A 21,580-nucleotide genomic window follows, 5' to 3' on the forward strand; every position below is an offset into this window, starting at 1 on the left:
TCTATTCAGCCAATGAGAGCAGATATTCAGAGCATAGGACATTTGATGAAGTCAGCCAAGTGCTACATCACTGTTAAGTAGTGTGAACACACAAATAAGAAAAGTTAATAGTTTAAATTAGTATGCATATAGTATGGCTACAAGAAAAGCTAAGTTTTCACATACACACATCAAAAAAAGTTTTGCATCACCTCGGTTCTGAGAGCTCCAGAACCTGTACAGAAAATTGGACTAGAGATCAATGTAAACATCATTTCCACCCTTTTTATTGCTAATGAAAACCGCACATTGCATCTTGTACCACCATACAGGGAGATCTTCAGAGGTGATGGTCCAGATTGCTGTACACACCGGTACCTCTAATACCCAGTAGCATGTCGTCTTGCATTGATGCATGCCTGTATTTGTCGTGGCATACTATACACAAGTTCACCTAGGCACTGTAGGTCCACATTGTCCCACTCCTCAACAGCGATTTGGCGTAGACCCCTCAGAGTGGTTGGTGGGTCACATCATCCATAAACAGCCCTTTTCAATCCATCCCCGTCCTGTCCCATAGGGTTCATGTCTGGAGAACATGCTGGCCACTCTAGTCGAACGATGTTGTAATCTTGAAGGAAGTTATTCACAAGATGCGCACGATGGGGGCGTGAATTGTCATCCATGAAGAGGAATCCTCGCCATTACGCTGCCAATATGATTGCACTAGCATTATGAGGACAGCATTCACATATTGTACAGCCGTTACGGCGCCTCCCATGACCACCAGCGGCATACGTCGGCCACACATAATGCCATCCCAAAACAGCAGAGAACCTCCACCTCGCTGCACTAGCAGAACAGTGTGTTTAAGGCATTCAGCCTGACTAAGTTGCCTCCAAACACATCTCTGATGATTGTCTGGTTGAAGGCATATGCGACACTCATTGGTGAAGAGAACATATTGCCAACCCTGAGCAGTCCATTTGGCATGTTGTTGGGCCCATCAGTACCGCACTGCATGATGTCATGGTTGCATCGATGGACCTGGCTATGGACATCAGGAGTGAAGTTGCGCATCATGCGCACAGTTTGAGTCTTAACACGACGTCCTGTGGCTGCATGACAAAAATTATTCAACATGGTGGCATTGCTGTCAGGGTTCCTCCAAGACATAATCCTTAGGTAGAGGTCATCCACTGCCATATCACTTCTACCTACGAACAATTATCATGGCTATGTGCCAGTAAGCCTAGAGACTATCATACGTACTCTTAAGTTTGCTCTAGCATCTTCTCAATCAGGATACTTCTTGAACAGCACAACAGAAACACTCCTTCTCAACAAAGTAATGTCCTCTCTGTATCATTACATAACATTGACATGTTCTCTAAATAATTTTCTGTATCAGGAGCCTGACTTTGGAACAATCTCCTTAAAAAAGCCCAAGAATTTAAATTCCTTCCAAACTTCAAAAAGGACAGTTAATCGCCCAATTTCTACCACAATAACCATCTCTCCCATATACTAAGTTTGCAGCTCATTCTCGTCAATCCCCTCTTCCTCACAACCTTTCCCTCCTCCACACTGGCAGAGTTCTTCACTTAATTTCATTCTGTCATAAGAGCTACTGTCACTGTCATTTCAATTTTCTCTTTCTTGATCCTTTTTGTTTCTATAATACTAAACACCGCCCTCCATGAACCATGGACCTTGCCGTTGGTGGGGAGGCTTGCGTGCCTCAGCGATACAGATGGCCGTACCGTAGGTGCAACTACAACGGAGAGGTATCTGTTGAGAGGCCAGACAAACATGTGGTTCCTGAAGAGGGGCAGCAGCCTTTTCAGTAGTTGCAGGGGCAACAGTCTGGATGATTGACTGATTTGGCCTTGTAACATTAACCAAAACGGCCTTGCTGTGCTGGTACTGCGAACGGCTGAAAGCAAGAGGAAACTACAGCCGTAATTTCTCCCGAGGACATGCAGCTTTACAGTATGATTAAATAATGATGGTGTCCTCTTGGGTAAAATATTCCGGAGGTAAAATAGTCCCCCATTCGGATCTCCGGGCGGGGACTACTCAAAAGGACGTCGTTATCTGGAGAATGAAAACTGGCCTTCTACAGATCGGAGCGTGGACTGTCAGATCCCTTAATCGGGCAGGTAGGTTAGAAAATTTAAAAAGAGAAATGGATAGGTTAAAGTTAGATATAGTGGGAATTAGTGAAGTTCGGTGGCAGGAGGAACAAGACTTTTGGTCAGGTGATTACAGGGTTATAAATACAAAATCAAATAGGGGTAATGCAGGAATAGGTTTAATAATGAATAAAAAAATAGGAGTGCGGGTTAGCTACTACAAACAGCATAGTGAATGCATTATTGTTGCCAAGATAGACACAAAGCCCACGCCTACTACAGTAGTACAAGCTTATATGCCAACTAGCTCTGCAGATGATGAAGAAATTGATGAAATGTATGACGAGATAAAAGAAATTATTCAGGTAGTGAAGGGAGACGAAAATTTAATAGTCATGGGTGACTGGAATTCGTCAGTAGGAAAAGGAAGAGAAGGAAACATAGTAGGTGAATATGGATTGGGGGAAAGAAATGAAAGAGGAAGCCGCCTTGTAGAATTTTGCACAGAGCATAACTTAATCATAGCTAACACTTGGTTCAAGAATCATGAAAGAAGGTTGTATACCTCGAAGAATCCTGGAGATACTAAAAGGTATCAGATAGATTACGTAATGGTAAGACAGAGATTTAGGAACCAGGTTTTAAATTGTAAGACATTTCCAGGGGCAGATGTGGATTCTGACCACAATCTATTGGTTATGAACTGCAGATTGAAACTGAAGGAACGGCAAAAAGGCAGGAATTTAAGGAGATGGGACCTGGATAAACTGAAAGAACCAGAGATTGTACAGAGTTTCAGAGAGAGCATAAGGGAACAATTGACAGGAATGGGGGAAAGGGGAGTGAGACAGGGTTGTAGCCTCTCCCCGATGTTATCCAATCTGTATATTGAGCAAGCAGTAAAGGAAACAAAAGAAAAATTCGGAGTAGGTATTAAAATTCATGGAGAAGAAGTAAAAACTTTGAGGTTCGCCGATGACATTGTAATTCTGTCAGAGACAGCAAAGGACTTGGAAGAGCAGTTGAACGGAATGGACAGTGTCTTGAAAGGAGGATATAAGATGAACATCAACAAAAGCAAAACGAGGATAATGGAATGTAGTCAAATTAAATCGGGTGATGCTGAGGGGATTAGATTAGGAAATGAGACACTTAAAGTGGTAAAGGAGTTTTGCTATTTAGGGAGTAAAATAACTGATGATGGTCGAAGTAGAGAGGATATAAAATGTAGACTGGCAATGGCAAGGAAATCGTTTCTGAAGAAGAGAAATTTGTTAACATCGAGTATAGATTTAAGTGTCAGGAAGTCATTTCTGAAAGTATTTGTATGGACTGTAGCCATGTATGGAAGTGAAACATGGACGATAACCAGTTTGGACAAGAAGAGAATAGAAGCTTTCGAAATGTGGTGCTACAGAAGAATGCTGAAGATCAGGTGGGTTGATCACGTAACTAATGAGGAGGTATTGAATAGGATTGGGGAGAAGAGAAGTTTGTGGCACAACTTGACTAGAAGAAGGGATCGGTTGGTAGGACATGTTTTGAGGCATCAAGGGATCACAAATCTAGCATTGGAGGGCAGCGTGGAGGGTAAAAATCGTAGAGGGAGACCAAGAGATCAATACACTAAGCAGATTCAGAAGGATGTAGGTTGCAGTAGGTACTGGGAGATGAAGAAGCTTGGACAGGATAGAGTAGCATGGAGAGCTGCATCAAACCAGTCTCAGGACTGAAGACCACAACAACAACAACAACAACAACAATACTAAACAAGTATTGAAATGTGCTAAACCAATCTACATCACTCGTAATGCCCTTCACTATTATCACTATTAGTGTCTATTATTAATTATTATTATTATTATTATTATTATTATTATTACTATTTCATGTACCTCAAGCTCACCACGCTGCATTTTGTTCATTGTTTCAATGAAATTCTTCTCTCTTAATGCATGTTGAAGAGACTCATCTATATACTGTGGGTGCAAAACAAGGCAAATAGCCAACAGGTGATACATCTGATCTGTCTGTTTCTTGATCTGAAAAATGAAGTATCACATTATTTTAGTTATAGCTGGCAGTTCATACGAAAGTGGAGTAGCATAATATAAGTGTCAGTCAGTCCTCATAAACTCTTACTGCCTACCTGATCATGTTGGTAACTGGTAGACTGATACATCTGTTTTGTCCTTTGAATATACAATAAGCTTGAACTGAAAGTGCGTATAGCATCTGAATATCGTCTCATCATCATGTATGAGAATCCAACGTAATATGATGTTGAGATCTGGCATGCCGGGACATGTGCATATTGACTCTGCAGAATAGATTAATGCTGTGTTTGATACAAATTTCCTTGAAGTATATCTATGTAATAGTTATGAAAAGTAACATAGTACTAACATACAGATGTAATATATACACTTTCACAGGTGATCTCCCAATTAAATGAAGTTTAAGTAAATTCGGATTAACATTCTTGTCCAACTAAGCAATGAATAATGAACTGAAGAGTATCTGCCTTTTTCCAAGAACACAATTTTTGTTTTGTTCCACCCAAACATGCTTCACCCCAGTTGTGGCATACCCAGTGGGTTTTTGTTTTATTGTCTTGGTCTTTTACATTGTGTGTGCTTTGTGGTTACCAACAGAAATAAGCCACAAGTCTAAATTAATACATGTGATCATCACTGCATCTCATTTGTCCTGAACTGTACTTTGTTTTTATTTGATATATATTCAGATCTCCTGATCACTGGTGAATTCTAGGGCTTATTATATTGCTATGGTTTAGATACACAATTCACAACAAGATTCACCACTGATCAGGAGAAAATGTCATTTCTACACAAAAACGCATTTAGGAGGCAAATATAAACCAAGTACAGCTCAGGGCAAGACAAATACAGAAATGGTGACATGGTGTATTAATACAGACTTGTGGTTGATTTCTCTTGGTAGTCACACAATGTGTGTGTCTCTATAAGGAAAAATCCCACTAAGGATGCCACAACTGTGGTGAAACATATTTGGGTAAAACAAAGCAAATATTACGATCTTGCAAAAATGCAGATCCCCTTTAATTCAATATTATTTTCTGCCAGCAAAGAAACAAAGCTTAAAACTGTAATATGATAATCAGTTAAAAATGCACAACAGGCATCTGCAAGGTTGGGCAAAAGGAGGCAGCTGTCCCTTCCTGGAGTATGGAGTATGGATTTTTTTCACTTTAGAATTCTCAAACACTTTTAAAAATGATTGTCTCTGATCATGTTCAGTTGTCAGATTGTTCATGAGAAATTATGACATTTCCTCCACACAGCTGTGGTTTCAGTGTAGTCCTGCTGTGAAGGTGGATATGAACCTTTATAATCTTTCCTGTCACTTCCAGCCAATTCCCAGCACAACATAAAAAAGGTTGCAGTATGTTTGCACGACACTGGGTTCCAATTCCCATGAGGATATCCCTCTCCTACCTAAGCACAACTTATCCACAAAGTAGTTTATCAGTTGTCTGTGGACAATGAAGACTGGTTGCAACTTTCTGTGACTATCTTCAGCTTTCCACAGTGGAAAGATTGCAACAGACTCCAAGGAACTCAGCCATGCCATACTGTGGGTGTATGTATGCACGTGTGTATGGGAGTACACGCGCACAGCTGAGCTGCATCTATGTGCGCAAATGAATCAGTCAAATTGAGAAAATACCATTTCCAGTGCTACAACAGAGGGCAAAAACAGTGAAATTTACTGATCCGTTCCGGAAATTATAACGCTTCTCAAGAACTAAGGAGTGCAACACAGAACAGCATAACAGCTAATTTGTACGTTATTTTGGAAAGGCTCCCCACATTCATGTCATTGGATGCTGGCTTTGGGTTAAATTTTCAAAAATGCAATCAACACACATTTTATTCCACTTTAATGAAAACTTTCAATGTTAAAAGACTGTAGCCATGAAAATAATGCATTAAATTAACTAACATGATCAGTGTCGAGATTTGTAACCTAGTTACAACATCAAAGTTGAATAAACATATTTCAAAATTTATGTACTGTTACCCTATTTTGAGGATTATTAATAATTAGCATTCTAGGTTACTTTGTTGATGTCCATGAGGATTTTTCTCAAAAGTTCTCCTTGTAATTCTGCTGGGTCAGTCAATATAATCACGCATATGATTGGCGGAGTTGACAGGCACAGCTGTAAAGTACGCATCCGCCAGTGCCAAGTTATGTGGTAAAACACCTGTGGCAGATTTAAGGGTGATTTTGACTGCCAGGGACTCATCTGTCACAACCAGGTGATGTTTACAGCTATCTTTACCCATTGACGAAGACCCTGCACTGTGTGGTTTTCTCCTGGACTTGCCTGTCTACCTAATGCAGTACTGTATTTGCACATTAATCAACGGATAGTTGTGTCTTTAGAGAACAAACTGATGGCATTAGGCTGCACCAAAAGTGTGGTTCACGTTGGACTGTTTCCCCCAGTCAAACCTACAAACAGTGTTCTCCTGTACGAAGATCTGAGCTTTGTACTTCCATAGTAATATGTTGGCTAAGAGGTATACGTCTCCAGTGTTTTCTTGTTTTGTGCACTTCTAGAAAAGTGAGGAACTGTGATTTATTTGAACACAATATGTGCCTGTGTTGTTGAAGAAGCAAGCCAACAACAGTTAGTATTTCTGTTTCTATATTAGATTTTTCCTTTTCAGTGTCAGCATTACTGGTATGTGGATGCTGTTGAGATTTTCATGCAAAGAAATTGGTTTGAAGCAGTTCTCCACATTAGACTGTCTGCTCCAAGTCTTCATCTCTGTGCAGCTCATCCACTTGAAACTGCTTACTGTAGTCAATCCCTGATCTTCCTCAACAATTTTTACCTTCCACATCTCTCAACTACCAAACTGTCTATTCCCCTGATACTTCAAGATGAATCCTATCAACCAATCCCTCCTCCTCCTCCTCCTCCTCCTCCTCCTCCTCCTCTCCCCCCTGGTCTCTCTCTCTCTCTCTCTCTCTCTCTCTCTCTCTCTCTCTCTCTCTCTCTGTCTCTCTCTCTCTTTTTTACAAAAACTTACCTAATTCAAATACACTTGATTTCATTACACACAGTGTTTCAAAAAGAGTGGCCTGATTTCAAATCTCCACATTTATTAATAAAATAGTACTACAAACATGGGATAAATTTGAAAATACTAAAAAAATCTTTAAGTTTTAGCTATGCTATTACAATGCCCTGTGCCCACCAACAGAAGCATGATCATCATCTAGACAACAGACAAATTCATCACGAACTGTACACAACATATCCGCTTTTACAGAAGTTATGGCAGCTGTTATTTTTTCACTACTTCTCTGTCACAAGGTAAAGGAGAGATGAATACCCTTTCCTTCACATACTCCCTGAAAATTAAACATGGTAAAAAAGTATCATCTTCCATAACCTCTAGCAGGGCGTTGCTGAAGTCAACATGTTTGCTTTTATCATCCACCTGAAGAGCTTGCAGTAATTGTAGTTTGTTTGCTTTATAGACCAAACAAAGCCTTAACACCTGCCAGACAGTCATATGATGCATTGCCAGTTCTCTGCTTGTGCAGAGAATAGGTTTTCGTGGTCTCTGTTCAAACGTTTGCTGAATTCTTCCCACCATGTCATCATAAGTGCAAAGTCGATCTGGACTCTTACCTTTGTGCAAGCATCCTGTCTCTTCAAATTGGTGATACCAATGATGAATATATTTCGGTGCATGCAGATCAATGCCAAAAAGCTGATGAAAAGCATGCTGGATCGAAATCACTGACTCTTTGCTAACAGCAGCATACGAAACGCCTTCTTTCTTTTGACTGACTGCAAACTAAGAAGACCCTCTGACTGATATCGAACAGCAATTTTCTGAAACTCTTGGCCACACCCATTCAAACAACACACATTTTCTTACTGGCACACCCCATGTTTCGCAATTAATACTGTTCAAAATCAGATTATTCTTTTTGAAACACTGTGTATGATGATGTAATTTTAGACAGTAAATCAAAAAAGTTGCATCAGTACTAATATTAATAATGATAGAAGATGTATTTTTTGTACTCCAATGAAAAATGCTCATATTTTTATCAAAATAATCTATCTTTTAAAGAATACAGAATGGGTACCAACCAACAGTACCATCTGTCAAATTTAATTCTTAGGCCACATGTTAAACTTGCCAAATCAAATTGAAAATAGCACAGGATATTATCTTTGTAGCCACTAAACAATTTTCTTTTGGTAAATATTTATCCCTGTATAACAACAACAACAACAACAACAACAACAACGCACAATGATGGAATTATCCAAATGGGACAGAAATCGGTAAATGTGACGTACATGTACAGACAAACAAACGACCACAATTTCAGAAAAGCTGGATGATTTATTCCAGAGAAAGACAAAAAACTGAGCAAACAAACAGGTGTCGATCCACCTCCGGCCCTTATGTAAGCAATTATTTGGCTCAGCACTAGTTGATAGAGTTGTTGGTTATCCTCCTGAGAGATATTGTGCCAAAATCCGACCAACTGGCATGTTACAAAGTCAAAATCCTGAGCTGGTTGGAGAGCACTGCCCATAATGCTCAAAATGTTGTCAGATGGGGATACGGGCATTATCTTGCTGAAATGTAGGCCTAGAATGGCTTGCCATGAAAGGCAACAAAATGGGGCTAGAATATAATTGATGTAGCACAGTGCTATAACCGTGCTGCAGATGACAACCAAGGGGGAACCTCCAGAGACATCTCTGCTGGTCATCAGAGCTCAGTCTGAAGCAAGACTCATCACTGAAGACAATTCTGTTCAAGTCAGTGAAATTCCAGTTTGAATGTGCCTGACTCTACTGCAGACAGGCTTGACAGAGGTCAATGGTAGCTGGCACAAGGGGCACCATGAGCTCAGCCCCTTTTTGTGAGTGGCCTATTAATGGTCCTTGTGATCATCGAAGCACCAGTCGCACGTCAGATCAATGATACTGATGAATCTGGTGCTCCGAGTGCCTCTCTGGAGATTGGTCGGTCCTCTCGTTCTGTCCTCTCTCTAGGTCAGTCACTTTCTTCTTGACACTGTGTTTGGTTACGGTTCACCCATTCCTGCCAACATCATCAAATAGTGGCATTGCTACTTTCAAATGTTGAGCAGTTCATTGTTTTCTCTAATTGGATTCTTTGAGTCCAACTACACATCTGCTCTCAATGCAGACATCTGCATGTATTGTTAACATGCCTGTCTGCATGGCATAGTTACTGTCCAACTGAGTACATAAAAATGAAATCTACAAAGACTTTACACTGTGGTATCAACATGTCCCCTGTTTACTATCCTTGCAAACTGCATGGTGAAACTGCACACCTGCATCACACGTTCATCCACTGGCTGCCAAAGTTTACAATTTTGCATTTTCCGTCACTATCAGTATGAATAACAATTTTTGACTAATTTACATAACTCCTTTGCGGTGCCTTTTTTTCCCTTCAGGGTGTATATTCTAATTCATAGTTCAACATCAATGTGTGTTATGTAATGTATAAATTTATGTCTTATTAATTCAACAGTACCTTTTTGTGGAGCTCAATGTTCTTCAGCACTTTGATGGCTTGGTAATAGTCACCAAGCAATGAATGAAGCCTCAATAGTCCAACTAGACTGAAGTAGCCGAGCATTTTGTACAGCGAGTGACGGCCAAATTCTCCAGCTACTGAATTTGGATCACCACCACTAGCATAAACCTGAGGATTATCACATAATTAAAATCTTGTACAGTACAAATTTACACATACACACCTATTACCATCTTTAAAGGAAATAACTTTATAAGGCAGACAAAAATTACCTCAAGTTGGCGTTTTATGTTTGATTTGTCAATCAGAGAATGCAGAACATTCAGTACATTTATAACATTCCACACACTTTTGTTGGACTGTAGAAAAGCAATTTCTTCTGGACCAATTGCTTTTGATGCTTGATATCTAGCGAATGACTGGAACTGGTACACAAACTCATCAATTATCTCCCAGAGCCATTGATCAGGCAGTTCCAGTGGCACAGGATGTTCAGCACCTGCAACATCAGAGACAACACTTTTTTGACTCTGCAGAACTAAAGTTAATGGTCTATGTGTTCGCACAGCACATACATGTGTGTGAGCAGTTTTTTTTTTTTTTTTTTTTTTTTTTTTTTTTTTTTTTTTTTTTTTTGGGGGGGGGGGGTGTCTAGTATCTCTCCAGCACTTCTTTTCAATGTAATTTTTAGTCAAGGCCAGATATAATGTTCAGAAATGTATAACTGTGCACTTCATAAAACAAAGAAATGTAGCATCCTCTGATTAGAATATTAATGAGTCACAACTGGAATTGGCCAACTCATACAAAAACCTGGATGTCACACTTTGTAGGGATACAAAATGGAATGATCACGTAGGCTCTGTTGTGGGTAAAGCATGTGACTAATTTCAGTTTATTGGTAGAATATTGGGGATGTGCAATAATTCTACAAAGGAGATCACGTAAAAATCAGTCGTGTGAACTAGTCTAGAATATTGCTCAAATGTGTGGGACCCATACCTAATAGGACTATCAGTGGATACTGAACATATACAGAGAACAGCAGAACAAATGATCACAGGTTTGTATGACCCATGGGAGAATGTCACAGAGATCCTGAAGAAACTGAACTAGCAAACTCTTGCAGACGGATATGAACTATCCCAGTAAAGTCTACTAATGGTGTTTCAAAAACCGGCTTTAAATTATGACTCTAGGAATATACAACAACATTTATCACTCACATAATGAGCGCGAGGACAAGATTAGAATAATTACAGTAAGCACAAAGGCATTGAAAAAATCATTTTCGCCACACTCATACATGAATGGAATGAGAAGAAACCCTAACAATAGGTACAATTGGACATACCCCCTGTCATGCACTTCACCATGGTTTGCAGAGTATGGAAGTAGATGTGGATGTAGATACTGCACACTGTTGTTAAGAAGTTAAATGCTCACAAGGGATAAAAATCCTTATGGATGTACTGCCAAGTCATTGTGTAAAACACTTAAAATGCATTTTAAATATCTTACAAGATGACGTGATAGTAACCCAGATCATAACAAGATTGATACCGGGTGTGGAAGCAACAGATATGTGGCCCCCAGGGATATATTTAATTCAAGCACTCACATCAACAAGAAAATGAAGGCAAAGGTCCCCCAGCTCAAGTCTTCGTACGGCACATAATTTTAATCTGCCAGGAAGTTTCATATCAGCACATTTCCGCAGCAGACTGAAAATTTGATTCAAGAAAACATGATTAAAATATAAATAACTTATTATAGAAACAATGGTACCAGTTTTATCCAATATTTGATGGCAGCCTATCTAGTAACTAGTTACATGAATGGTAAAGCTGAGCCTGAGTAGCACCTCTTCATGTGTTCTATTTCAGATTATGGCACAAGCCAGTGCAAATTATGTATATCCACCACTCAGAACCATTTTCACATTATGAATGAGAGACCACCATATAGCTGAGCAATACCTTGCAGAAACAGTTGCAAGGGAAGATTCTAAGTCAATGCTTATACTTCAATAGCTGCCTTAGCATTTGTGGTAGTGCCACTATCAACCCCTCCCCCCCTCCAACCCTGCTGATGCAGACTAATCGAGCCGCAATATCTGTGCAATGTAGCTGCGTGCATGCATGTCTATTCTGTATTAGTTCTGAAGAAGGGCACTGTCTGATAGTTCAGGAACACAATCTTATTTATGTGCAAGTGTAAGGTAAAAAATGTAACATACCGTCCCACTTACGTCAAAACAATGAATCTGAATTGTAGTATTGATACAAAGGGGATTGAATGTTTTACACAGCCTTCAGAGTCAATAATACAAGTTTAAGGAATTATTTTACATCTGATTTATTGTTACGACTCTTACAAATGTCAAGATATGGTATTTATTCACCGCTGCATACTTACTTTTTGTCTCTAGCTTGGAATGAATAGTCACACTCCATTTCTGTGCTTCTTCAACAACACAATTACAAAACCCTAATACTGAAAATCACTAAACATAAAACACTAAGTCATTAAAAAAATCTACACCAGTAAAATGGCATTACCTGTCAAATGCAGGTAGTCAGAAATGGAATAAAATGACATGTACACCACCCTCGGTAAAAGCAAGGAAGAACATACAATCAATAATAATAATAATAATAATAATAAATATGGCATATAGGGACCCTGGATAATACCCAGTACCAAGCCACAGTGTTAAAAGTTCCAGATTATCAAGCACATTCTAGTGGCAGTCCCTGTGAATAGCAACAAACCACCAGCCACAGCGAGCGAATGGCGAAGTATTAGTACTTAGAGTATAGCACTTGCGTTGCTGAGAGTGCCACCACCATGGGGTGGGACAAGCAGTCAATTAAGCACATCTTGCATACCTATACACTACCAGAAAAGGTCTCCGCCCCCCCAATACACATTATGTATTGCACACACACACTAAAACATACAAAGTTCCAGGAGCAAGAACACAGAAAGAAGCCTGGACAAGTGTAACACATCCCCCTCCCCCTTTTCTTTTTTCATACATCAATGTCTTTAATGATGACGTACTGTGAGCATGTTTAGTGGTCATTATTAGGGTTTTGTGACTCATGTTATGATGTGGGTCATCTGGATCGCGTGAATAGTCATTCGGACTGTTTCTATTTAGATGCGCAGCTAAGGGTGTGGCTATAGGATACTAAACCAGTTGTGTGCCAATATAGATTATTCTTTTTGCATGATGTGTTACTACAGCTGCAGATGCAAAAAGTATCAAGTTGTCTGTAATAAGAGGAGGAGACAATGTTTCAATTATCACTTCAAAAAAATAATGTTATGTTATTTTTCACTTTACAGTACAACCCCACTTTTATGTTCCTGGAATTAATGTTTTCCCGCCATTTACTACATTTTTTTTTTCGCCCCCGTCACATTTCCTATGCCCACAATGTTTATTTGCACCCAATTTTGCGCCAACATATTTGTAATTTTCCCATGATTTACACATTACGAAAAAACATTTGTGGAGAAAAAATGACGCTGGCATGATATTGGCCATCCAGTAGTGTTTATATATATTACATGGTTAAGTTTCTTGACACCAGGGCACTATACTCAGCGGATTTAAACTGGTAAACGTGTAAAAGTTGGAACAATTCGTGCTGTATCTCCCACCGCTGCCAAGCTCTTACTTGGTGCGGTAGCTTATGGAAATAACTAGTTTCATTCAAATGAAGATATCATGACCAATCACAACCATATCCGAACTGTCTCTACTGCATGAAGGCAGTTTCGTGAATGTTGTGCTCATTGCGACACCTTTGTCAAACCATATTTAGCGTATTTCGGTGTGTGGCCATTTGCTGTGCTAGTTGACATCGTCATTCACTATGAGTAGCTCAAATGTTTTTAGTGTAAACACAGCGCAGGTTAAATATTTTATTCATGCTGAGCAAAACGTATTTTGAGAATTTATTCTCATTGGCAAGTGCAGTATTTATGTATGTACGTATTTTTTGTGATGTTACACAAACAAACAATGCGAGTGATAGTTTGCACGTGTGTGTCATTTTCTACATAACTGATGAAGCATAGAACCTGATAACCTCAATAAGATGACTATGGTGCAAAAGGCGTAGAATGATGCATTTTCAAATACCACACAAAATACTTATGTACATATTTGCACTTGACAACAAGAAAAAATTCTTGAAACGCGTAGGGCTAATCATGAAAAGTACGTAACTAGTGCAGTATTTCATTATTTAAATAATAAATGACAGCTGCAGGCATTCAAAAACATCAATTATGGCATATGAAATTAAGTCAAACATCCCTACTTCCCAGACAGTAACCAGTTCCAGTTACATCAGCGGTTTTTATTAGATAATAAACAAGTCCCTGACAAGTCTTTTGATACCTGTTATGTATTTACATCATACATAAAGTTTCAGGGGGTATCCTATATGTAACTTTTACAGCTCAAAATGTTATTTTCCACATTTTACATTTTCGTGCATTTTACACCATTTTTTTAAAAAGTCCTTTGAAAAGCATAAAAGCAGGGTTTCATTGTATTTGTAGGTACACATCCGCAGTCCTGTTACAAGGTCCCCAGGGCACAGTACTATAGTATGCTGCTGGAAGAGGCATAACCAAATGTGTATTACTTTATCAATGGATTGCATCATCTACACTACTGGCCATTAAAACTGCTACAACACAAAGATGACGAGCTACAGACGCAAAATTTAACGAACAGGAAGAAGATGCTGTGATATGCAAATGATTAGCTTTTCAGAGAGCATTCACACAAGGTTGGCGCCGCTGGTGACACCTACAACATGCTGACATACACAAACAGCAGTTGACCGGCATTGCCTGGTGAAACGTTGTTGTGATGCCTCGTGTAAGGAGAAGAAGTGTGTACCATCAAGCTTCTGATTTTGATAAAGGTCGGATTGTAGCCTATCACGATTGCGGTTTATTGTACCGCGACATTGCTGCTCACGTTGGTCGAGATCCAATGACTGTTAGCAGAATATGGAATCGGTGGGTTCAGGAGGGTAATACGGAACGCTGTGCTGGATCCCAACGACCTTGTTTATCACTAGCAGTCGAGATGACAGGCATCTTATCCGTATGGCTGTAGCGGATCATGCAGCCACGTCTCGATCCCTGAGTCAACAGATGGGGACGTTTGCAAGACAACAACCATCTGCTCAAACAGTTTGACGACGTTTGCAGCAACATGGACTATCAGCTCAGAGACCATGGCTGCGATTACCATCGACGCTGCATCACAGACAGGAGCGCCTGCGACGGTGTACTCAACGACGAACCTGGCTGCACGAATGGCAGAACGTCATTTTTTCGGATGAATCCAGGTTCTGTTTACAGCATCATGATCGTCGCATCCGTGTTTGGTGACATCGCAGTGAACGCACACTGGAAGCGTGTATTCGTCATCGCCATACTGGCGTATCACCCGGAATGATGGTATGGGTGCCATTGGTTACACGTCTCGGTCACACTTTTTTGCATTGACGGCACTTTGAACAGTGGACGTTACATTTCAGATGTGTTACGACCCGTGGCTCTATCCTTCATTCGATCCCTGCAAAACCCTACATTTCAGCAGGATAATGCACGACTGCATGTTGCAGGTCCTGTGCGGGCCTTTCTGGATACAGAAAATGTTCGAATGCTGCGCTGGCCAGTACATTCTCCAGATCTCTCAGCAATTGAAAACATCTGGTCAATGGAGGGCGAGCAATTGGCTCGTCACAATACGCCAGTCATTACTCTTGATGAACTGTGGTATCGTGTTGAAGCTGCATGGGCAGCTGTACCTGTACTCGCCATCCATGCTCTGTTTGACTGAATGCCCAGGCGTATCAAGGCCATTATTACGGCCAGAGGTGGTTGTTCTGGATACAGATTTCTCAGGATCTATGCACCCAAATTGCGTGAAAATATAATCACATGTCAGTTCTAGTATAATATATTTGTCCAATGAATACCCGTTTATCATCTGCATTTCTTCTTGGTGTAGCAATTTTAATGGCCAGCACTGTAGTTTTGGCTTCTCTAGCAGCATGCGAAGACTTTAGACATGTACCAGGTTGGGGGGGGGGGGGGGGGGGGGGGGGGACTGTTAGCTTTATCTTTCTGATTTAATAATTATAACATCAAAACTAACCCTTGTACAGTTCTTCTGCTGAATCACTTATTTATCTCACGTCATACTTTGTGATTTCTGACAGCACCATTACGTAACCATAAACACATAGGGCAATTGCAACTGACTCAATTTTACTATTTATCTGCCTGAATCTAGAGGTAACAAGTTCCTCTTGATTTCCCAGGTTGTATATTGTCAAATATTACACTGCCACATGCGCCACTTTTTTTTTTTAGAGTATTCAACACAGCTTGAAGATTGAAATTTACATTCAAAGCACTTTTTTTGTGTGCTTGCAATTTGCATTTACTGTGCTTCTTTCAAGCCAGATCTCTTCACTGTAAATATCTATATGTGGATCTTAGTTCACCAGGTTCTCCTACTGTGTCTGAATATTAAATGCGTAATCCTGTTGTTTCTGTAGCACTAGAACATTTAAGACACTGATATTCAAATTTAAAGATCCTAAATTGTATTGGGTGAATAATGGTATGTAGTTTGGAGGAGTTGCTGACTTGTAGTTGCCCTCTTCATATTTAGCTTTACTCTTGCAGTACTAAAACATGCAAAGCTAAATCAAGATACCTTCCTGATGACAACTTCTGTCTACTGTAGTGTGGTTTACACAAGGATAATTTGAGTCTTGCTACCTTGGCTGACCACCACCAAGCCTTGTGAATTTTATATGTTGTATGTGCCTGCTACATAACTGTCTTGTGCAACAATACCATCACATAATTTTGAAAAAGCACTTTTCACAGGAGTTCTTGTTACATTTCAGACAGAGTAGAAAAACTGCAGCAAACATGTCTATTTTACTGTGAAGGACTAGAAGTGAAATCCCCTTTGCTATTTTCTGTATTCCTTGGTTTTTAACCTTTATCGTCTTTTGGATTTTACTTGCAATAAAAATGTGTTTATTTGAACTTCTCACATTCCTGAAAGCATACGTATCTTGATTGTATGGTCTGTATTGTGTAACATTTTTGTGTGGACCTTCATTCTACTACCGATCAGGTTGCAAGAGTCATTCCGGAAATTGTGTGCCTATGTTTTTAATGTATGGTTCACCATTCAGGATATTTTGTTTCCTCAATTCTGTAATGTACTGATCATGTAAATTACAATATTACGAGAAGGATAGATTGTTACTCACCAAATACAAGAGCTGCTGAGACGCAGACAGGGACAATGAAATGACTGCTGTACATTTGAGTTTTCAGCCAAAAGTTCTTTTTCTAAAGTAGAAAACACACACACACACACACACACACACACACACACACACATTCACACAATTACAACTCACTCACACCACATGACCACTGTCTTTGGCCACTGAGGCTGGACTGCGAGCAACTGCACCTGATGGGAGAAGCAATCTGTGTGTGGTGGAGGTAAGGAGAAGGCTGGAGCAGTGAGGGGGAGGGATAGCAGTGTAGGAGTGGGAGGTTGTAGTGCTGCTTGGGGGAGCATGCAGAGATGTGGTGGTGACAGTATAGGGCTGCTAGGTGCAATCAGCAAGTTAAGGGGGGGAGGGGAGGAGCATAAAAATAAAGAATTAGAGGAGAGAAAAAAAGAGTAGTGGGTGCATTGGTGGAATAGAATGCCGCGTAGTGCTGGAATGAGAGCAGGGAAGGGAATGAGTGGGTTATTGCAGGGAGATTTCACACCTCTGCAGTTCACTGAAATTAACAAGTCATTGAAGGGGAGCACACTGTGCTGAGCAGCATGTTCAGCAACTTGGTGGTGTGGCTGTCTCTTAGCTACAGTTTATCAGTTGTCATTCATGTGGACAGCACCTAGTTGGTAGTCAAGCCCATGTAGAAAACAGCACTGTGGTTGCAGTTTAGTTTGCTTTCACAGGTAGCCGTGACATTGATGGGATAGATGATGCCTGTGACGAGACTGAAGTAGTGGTAGTGGAATGCTGTATAGAACAAGTCTTGCATCTAGGTCTATTGCAGGAATATGAGCAGGGCTGGAGTAGGAACAGACAAGGTTATTATGTAGCTTCAGTGGGCGGCAGAATACTGCTGTACCAGGGGTGGGAAGTGTAGTGATTAGGATAGTCTTCATTTCAGGGCAAGGCAAGAGGTAGTCACAATCCTTGCAGAATATGTGATTCAATTGCCCCTGTCAAGAGGGGAGTGCTCCTTTGCGGCCAGACAGTGGGAATGTGAGAGGTAGTAAGTGACTGGAAAGACAAGGCATGGGAGATATGTTTCTTTATGAGGTTGGGAGGGTAATTTCAGTCTGTGAAGGCCACAATGACACCCCTAGCATATTTGGAGAGGGACTGCTTGGAAGTACAGATGTGACAGCGGCGAGTGGTTGAGGCTGTATAGAAGGGGCTTCTTAACATGGAATGAATAGCAGCTCTTGAAATGGAGTTACTTCTCGTGGGTGGTAGGTTTGATGCAGATGGAGGTACCGAGCTAGCCATTTTTAAGGTGACAGTCAATATTGAGAAAGATGGCCTGTTGGACTGAAGTGGACCAAGTGAAGAAAATGGGGGAGAAGATATTCAAAGTTCTGGAGGAATGTGTATAGAGTGTCCTCGAATGCAGTCCATATAAGAAAGATGTCATCAATGAATCCAAATCAGGCGAGGTGTTTGGGGCTCCACGTGGTAAGACAGGAATGATCTAGATTGCCCATGAATAGGTCGGCACATGACTGTGTCTTGTGGGTGCCAATTCCACTACCACAGATTAGTTTGTAGGTGATGCCTTCAAATGTGAACTAATTGTGGGTGAGAGTATAGATGGACATGGAGACCAGGAAGGAAGTTGTAGGTTTGGAGTTAGTCGGGAATTGGGAAAGGTAGTGTTCATTCGCAGCAAAAAAATGAGCATTAGGGATGTTAGTGTGGAGAGAGATGGCATCTACAGTGACGAACAGAGTGCTGTGAGGTAAACAAACAGGAACTGTGGATATTTAGTGGAGGAGACAGTTGGTGCCTTTTATATAGGAGGGTATTAGGCTGCATGTGTTGGTCCACAAGAGAATAGATTCTCTCAGTGGGAGCACAGTAACTGGCCACAACAGAGTGTCCTGGGTGGTTGGGTTTATGAACAGTGGTAAGCACGTAAAAGGTAGGAGTTCAGGGAGTGGTATGGATGAGAGGAGGGTAGGAGAGGGAGGGAGGGGGAGGGGGGGGGGGGAGAGAGAGAGAGAGAGAGAGAGAGAGAGAGAGAGAGAGAGAGAGAGTGGGGCGTCTGGGATGGGCCTAGGGATTTAAGGAGAGACTGGACATCCTGTTGAATTTCTACTATGAGGTCACTGTGACAGGGTTTGTAGGTGGATGCATCAGACTGCTGGCAGAGTCCTAACACCACGTAATCCCTGTGATTCAAAACTAAGGTGGTGGCAGCTTTGTCAGCAGGTATCATCATAATGTCGGGATCAGTTTTTAGGTGGTGGATTGCTGTTCTTTCTGTGGCTCTTAGGTTAGCTTCCATGTTGAGGGAACACTTCCCACAAGACTCATTACCACCCACGACAGGAACCACTGAATCACATTCTCCAACAGGGTTTCAACTACCTCTCGCCAACCTACCCACAGTGGTATTCCACCACACACCATACCTACGCAATACCCTCGTTCATCACTACTCCATCCCTGCTTCCAACCCCTTCATCAGAGCTCATATACTTGCAATAGACTTAGATGTAAGACCTGTCTCATACATATTCCCACTCTATCCCATCAAAGGCAGCACTGCCTGTAAAAGCAGTCATGTTATCTACAAACTAAGCTGCAACCACTGTACCTATTTCTATATGGGCATGGCAACCAACAAGCTGTCTGTTCACATGAATGGCCACTGGCAAACTGCAGCCAAGACACAGCTGGATCACCTAGTTGCTGAACATGCTGCTCAACACTATGTGCTTCACTTCAATGACTGCTTCACAGGCTACACACACATATGTTATTGTGGCATTACACTTTATGACTCAACGAAGTGCCAAAGTCATGTATTTTCTACATCTATTATCTTCTACACTACTGCAGCAACATACTCAAGGTTTTCCTTTATGAAACAACACGAAAAGCAAGACTTATCAATGCATATAAGTCAGATTCAAGATTTTTGCGCATTTGTGATTTCACCATAAGAGGGACAGTATGAAACCCTGCTTGGTGAACAAGTACAAGGGCATTAGTTAGTTAGTTTCATGTTCCATGGATCATTTTGCTTTTATGACAAATCTTAATGAGTCATTTTACATTCACATCAAAAATTAGTTTGTAAATGTGGCTACATCCTGAACATTTTATTTATTTGCTGGCTTCTTAACGCACATATGTGAGTTAGAAATTCCTACCCTCTACCTTTTACACTTTACAATAATAGAATTATTCTATGGGTTAGAAGGAGTTGTCAAGAACAAACTTTTTAAGTTCATTTTCAAACTTTACTTTGCTGTCTATCAAATATTTTATATCACTTGGTAAATAATGAAAAATTTTAGTTGCAGCATTGCGCACCCCTTTTTGTGCTAAAGATAACAGTAATGTGGAGCAATGAATGCCATTTTTCTTTCTGGTATTGTACTGATGTGCATCACTGTTCCTTTTGAGCTGCAGTGAATTAATAACAAACTTCTTACACAGATGTCCATAAGATGACTGTGGGTAAGCACCACATATTATTCTTACAGCGCATTTTTGAGGAAAGAAGACTTTCTTTCTTAATAATTACCCCAGAATATTATTCCATGTGACATTACTGAAGGAAAATATGTCAACTTACTTATTTGTCTCTCTTCATGATATGCAACGATTCAAGTGAAAATGTGGCTGAACTAAGTTCTTTTAGGAGTTCTGAAACGTTTTTTTCCAGTTTAAATTCTCATTAATATGGACACCTAAGAACTTTGAAGTTTGCACCCTATTTATTAATTCCTCCCCGTGTGTTACCCTTATCACTGGTGTAGTACACCCGTATGTGCAGAATGCAATATGTAGCTTTTTTATAATTGACAGCGGGACTATTTACAGAAAATAAGTCAATGATACTTTTAAGAAGAAGATTCCTGTATAGACCATAAAGATCAAAGCAATTTTATACATTTTTCCAAACAAAGATGCTGCTCGGAGTACTAGAACCACAGACCAGAAAATACTGTCTAATTTTGTGTGTGTTGATCCTTTGGCAATTTAAGATAAATGTGAGAAAGATTGTTGATATCTCAGTGAGTGCATTTAGGCACTGACTAATTAACTGTATGATTTCTTCTGGTATACAGGGTGGTCCATTGATCGTGACCAGGCCAAATATCTCACGAAATAAGCATCAAACGAAAAAATTACAAAGAACGAAGCTTGTTTAGCTTGAAGGGGGAAACCAGATGGCACTATTGTTGGCCCCCTAGATGGCGCAGCCATAGGTCAAACAGATATCAACTGCATTTTTTAAAATAGGAACCCCCATTTTTTATTACATATTCGTGTAGTACGTAAAGAAATATGAATGTTTTAGTTGAACCACTTTTTTCGCTTTGTGACAGATGGCGCTGTAATAGTCACAAACATACGGTTCACAATTTTAGACGAACAGTTGGTAACAGGTAGTTTTTTTTTTAATTAAAATACAGAATATAAGTAAGTTTGAACATTTTATTTCAGTTATTCCAATGTGATACATGTACCTTTGTGAACTTATCATTTA

At 40.3% G+C, this 21,580-nt stretch overlaps 1 protein-coding gene across 1 annotated transcript in view; it reads right to left on the reverse strand.

The window, feature by feature from the left end:
* The window catches only part of LOC124789477 (eukaryotic translation initiation factor 3 subunit L), a 60,128-nt gene that overhangs the window by 20,017 nt on the left and 18,531 nt on the right, over positions 1-21,580 (reverse strand). The window contains exons 5-8 of the mRNA XM_047256849.1: positions 9,991-10,217; positions 9,716-9,886; positions 4,264-4,434; positions 4,010-4,156 (exon numbers count right to left, since the gene is read on the reverse strand). Coding sequence (XP_047112805.1) covers positions 4,010-4,156; positions 4,264-4,434; positions 9,716-9,886; positions 9,991-10,217 — 716 coding nt within the window. The remainder of the gene's footprint in view (positions 1-4,009; positions 4,157-4,263; positions 4,435-9,715; positions 9,887-9,990; positions 10,218-21,580) is intronic.

The sequence above is a fragment of the Schistocerca piceifrons genome, chromosome 3 (genome assembly GCF_021461385.2).
Source record: "Schistocerca piceifrons isolate TAMUIC-IGC-003096 chromosome 3, iqSchPice1.1, whole genome shotgun sequence".
Taxonomy (NCBI): domain Eukaryota; kingdom Metazoa; phylum Arthropoda; class Insecta; order Orthoptera; family Acrididae; genus Schistocerca; species Schistocerca piceifrons.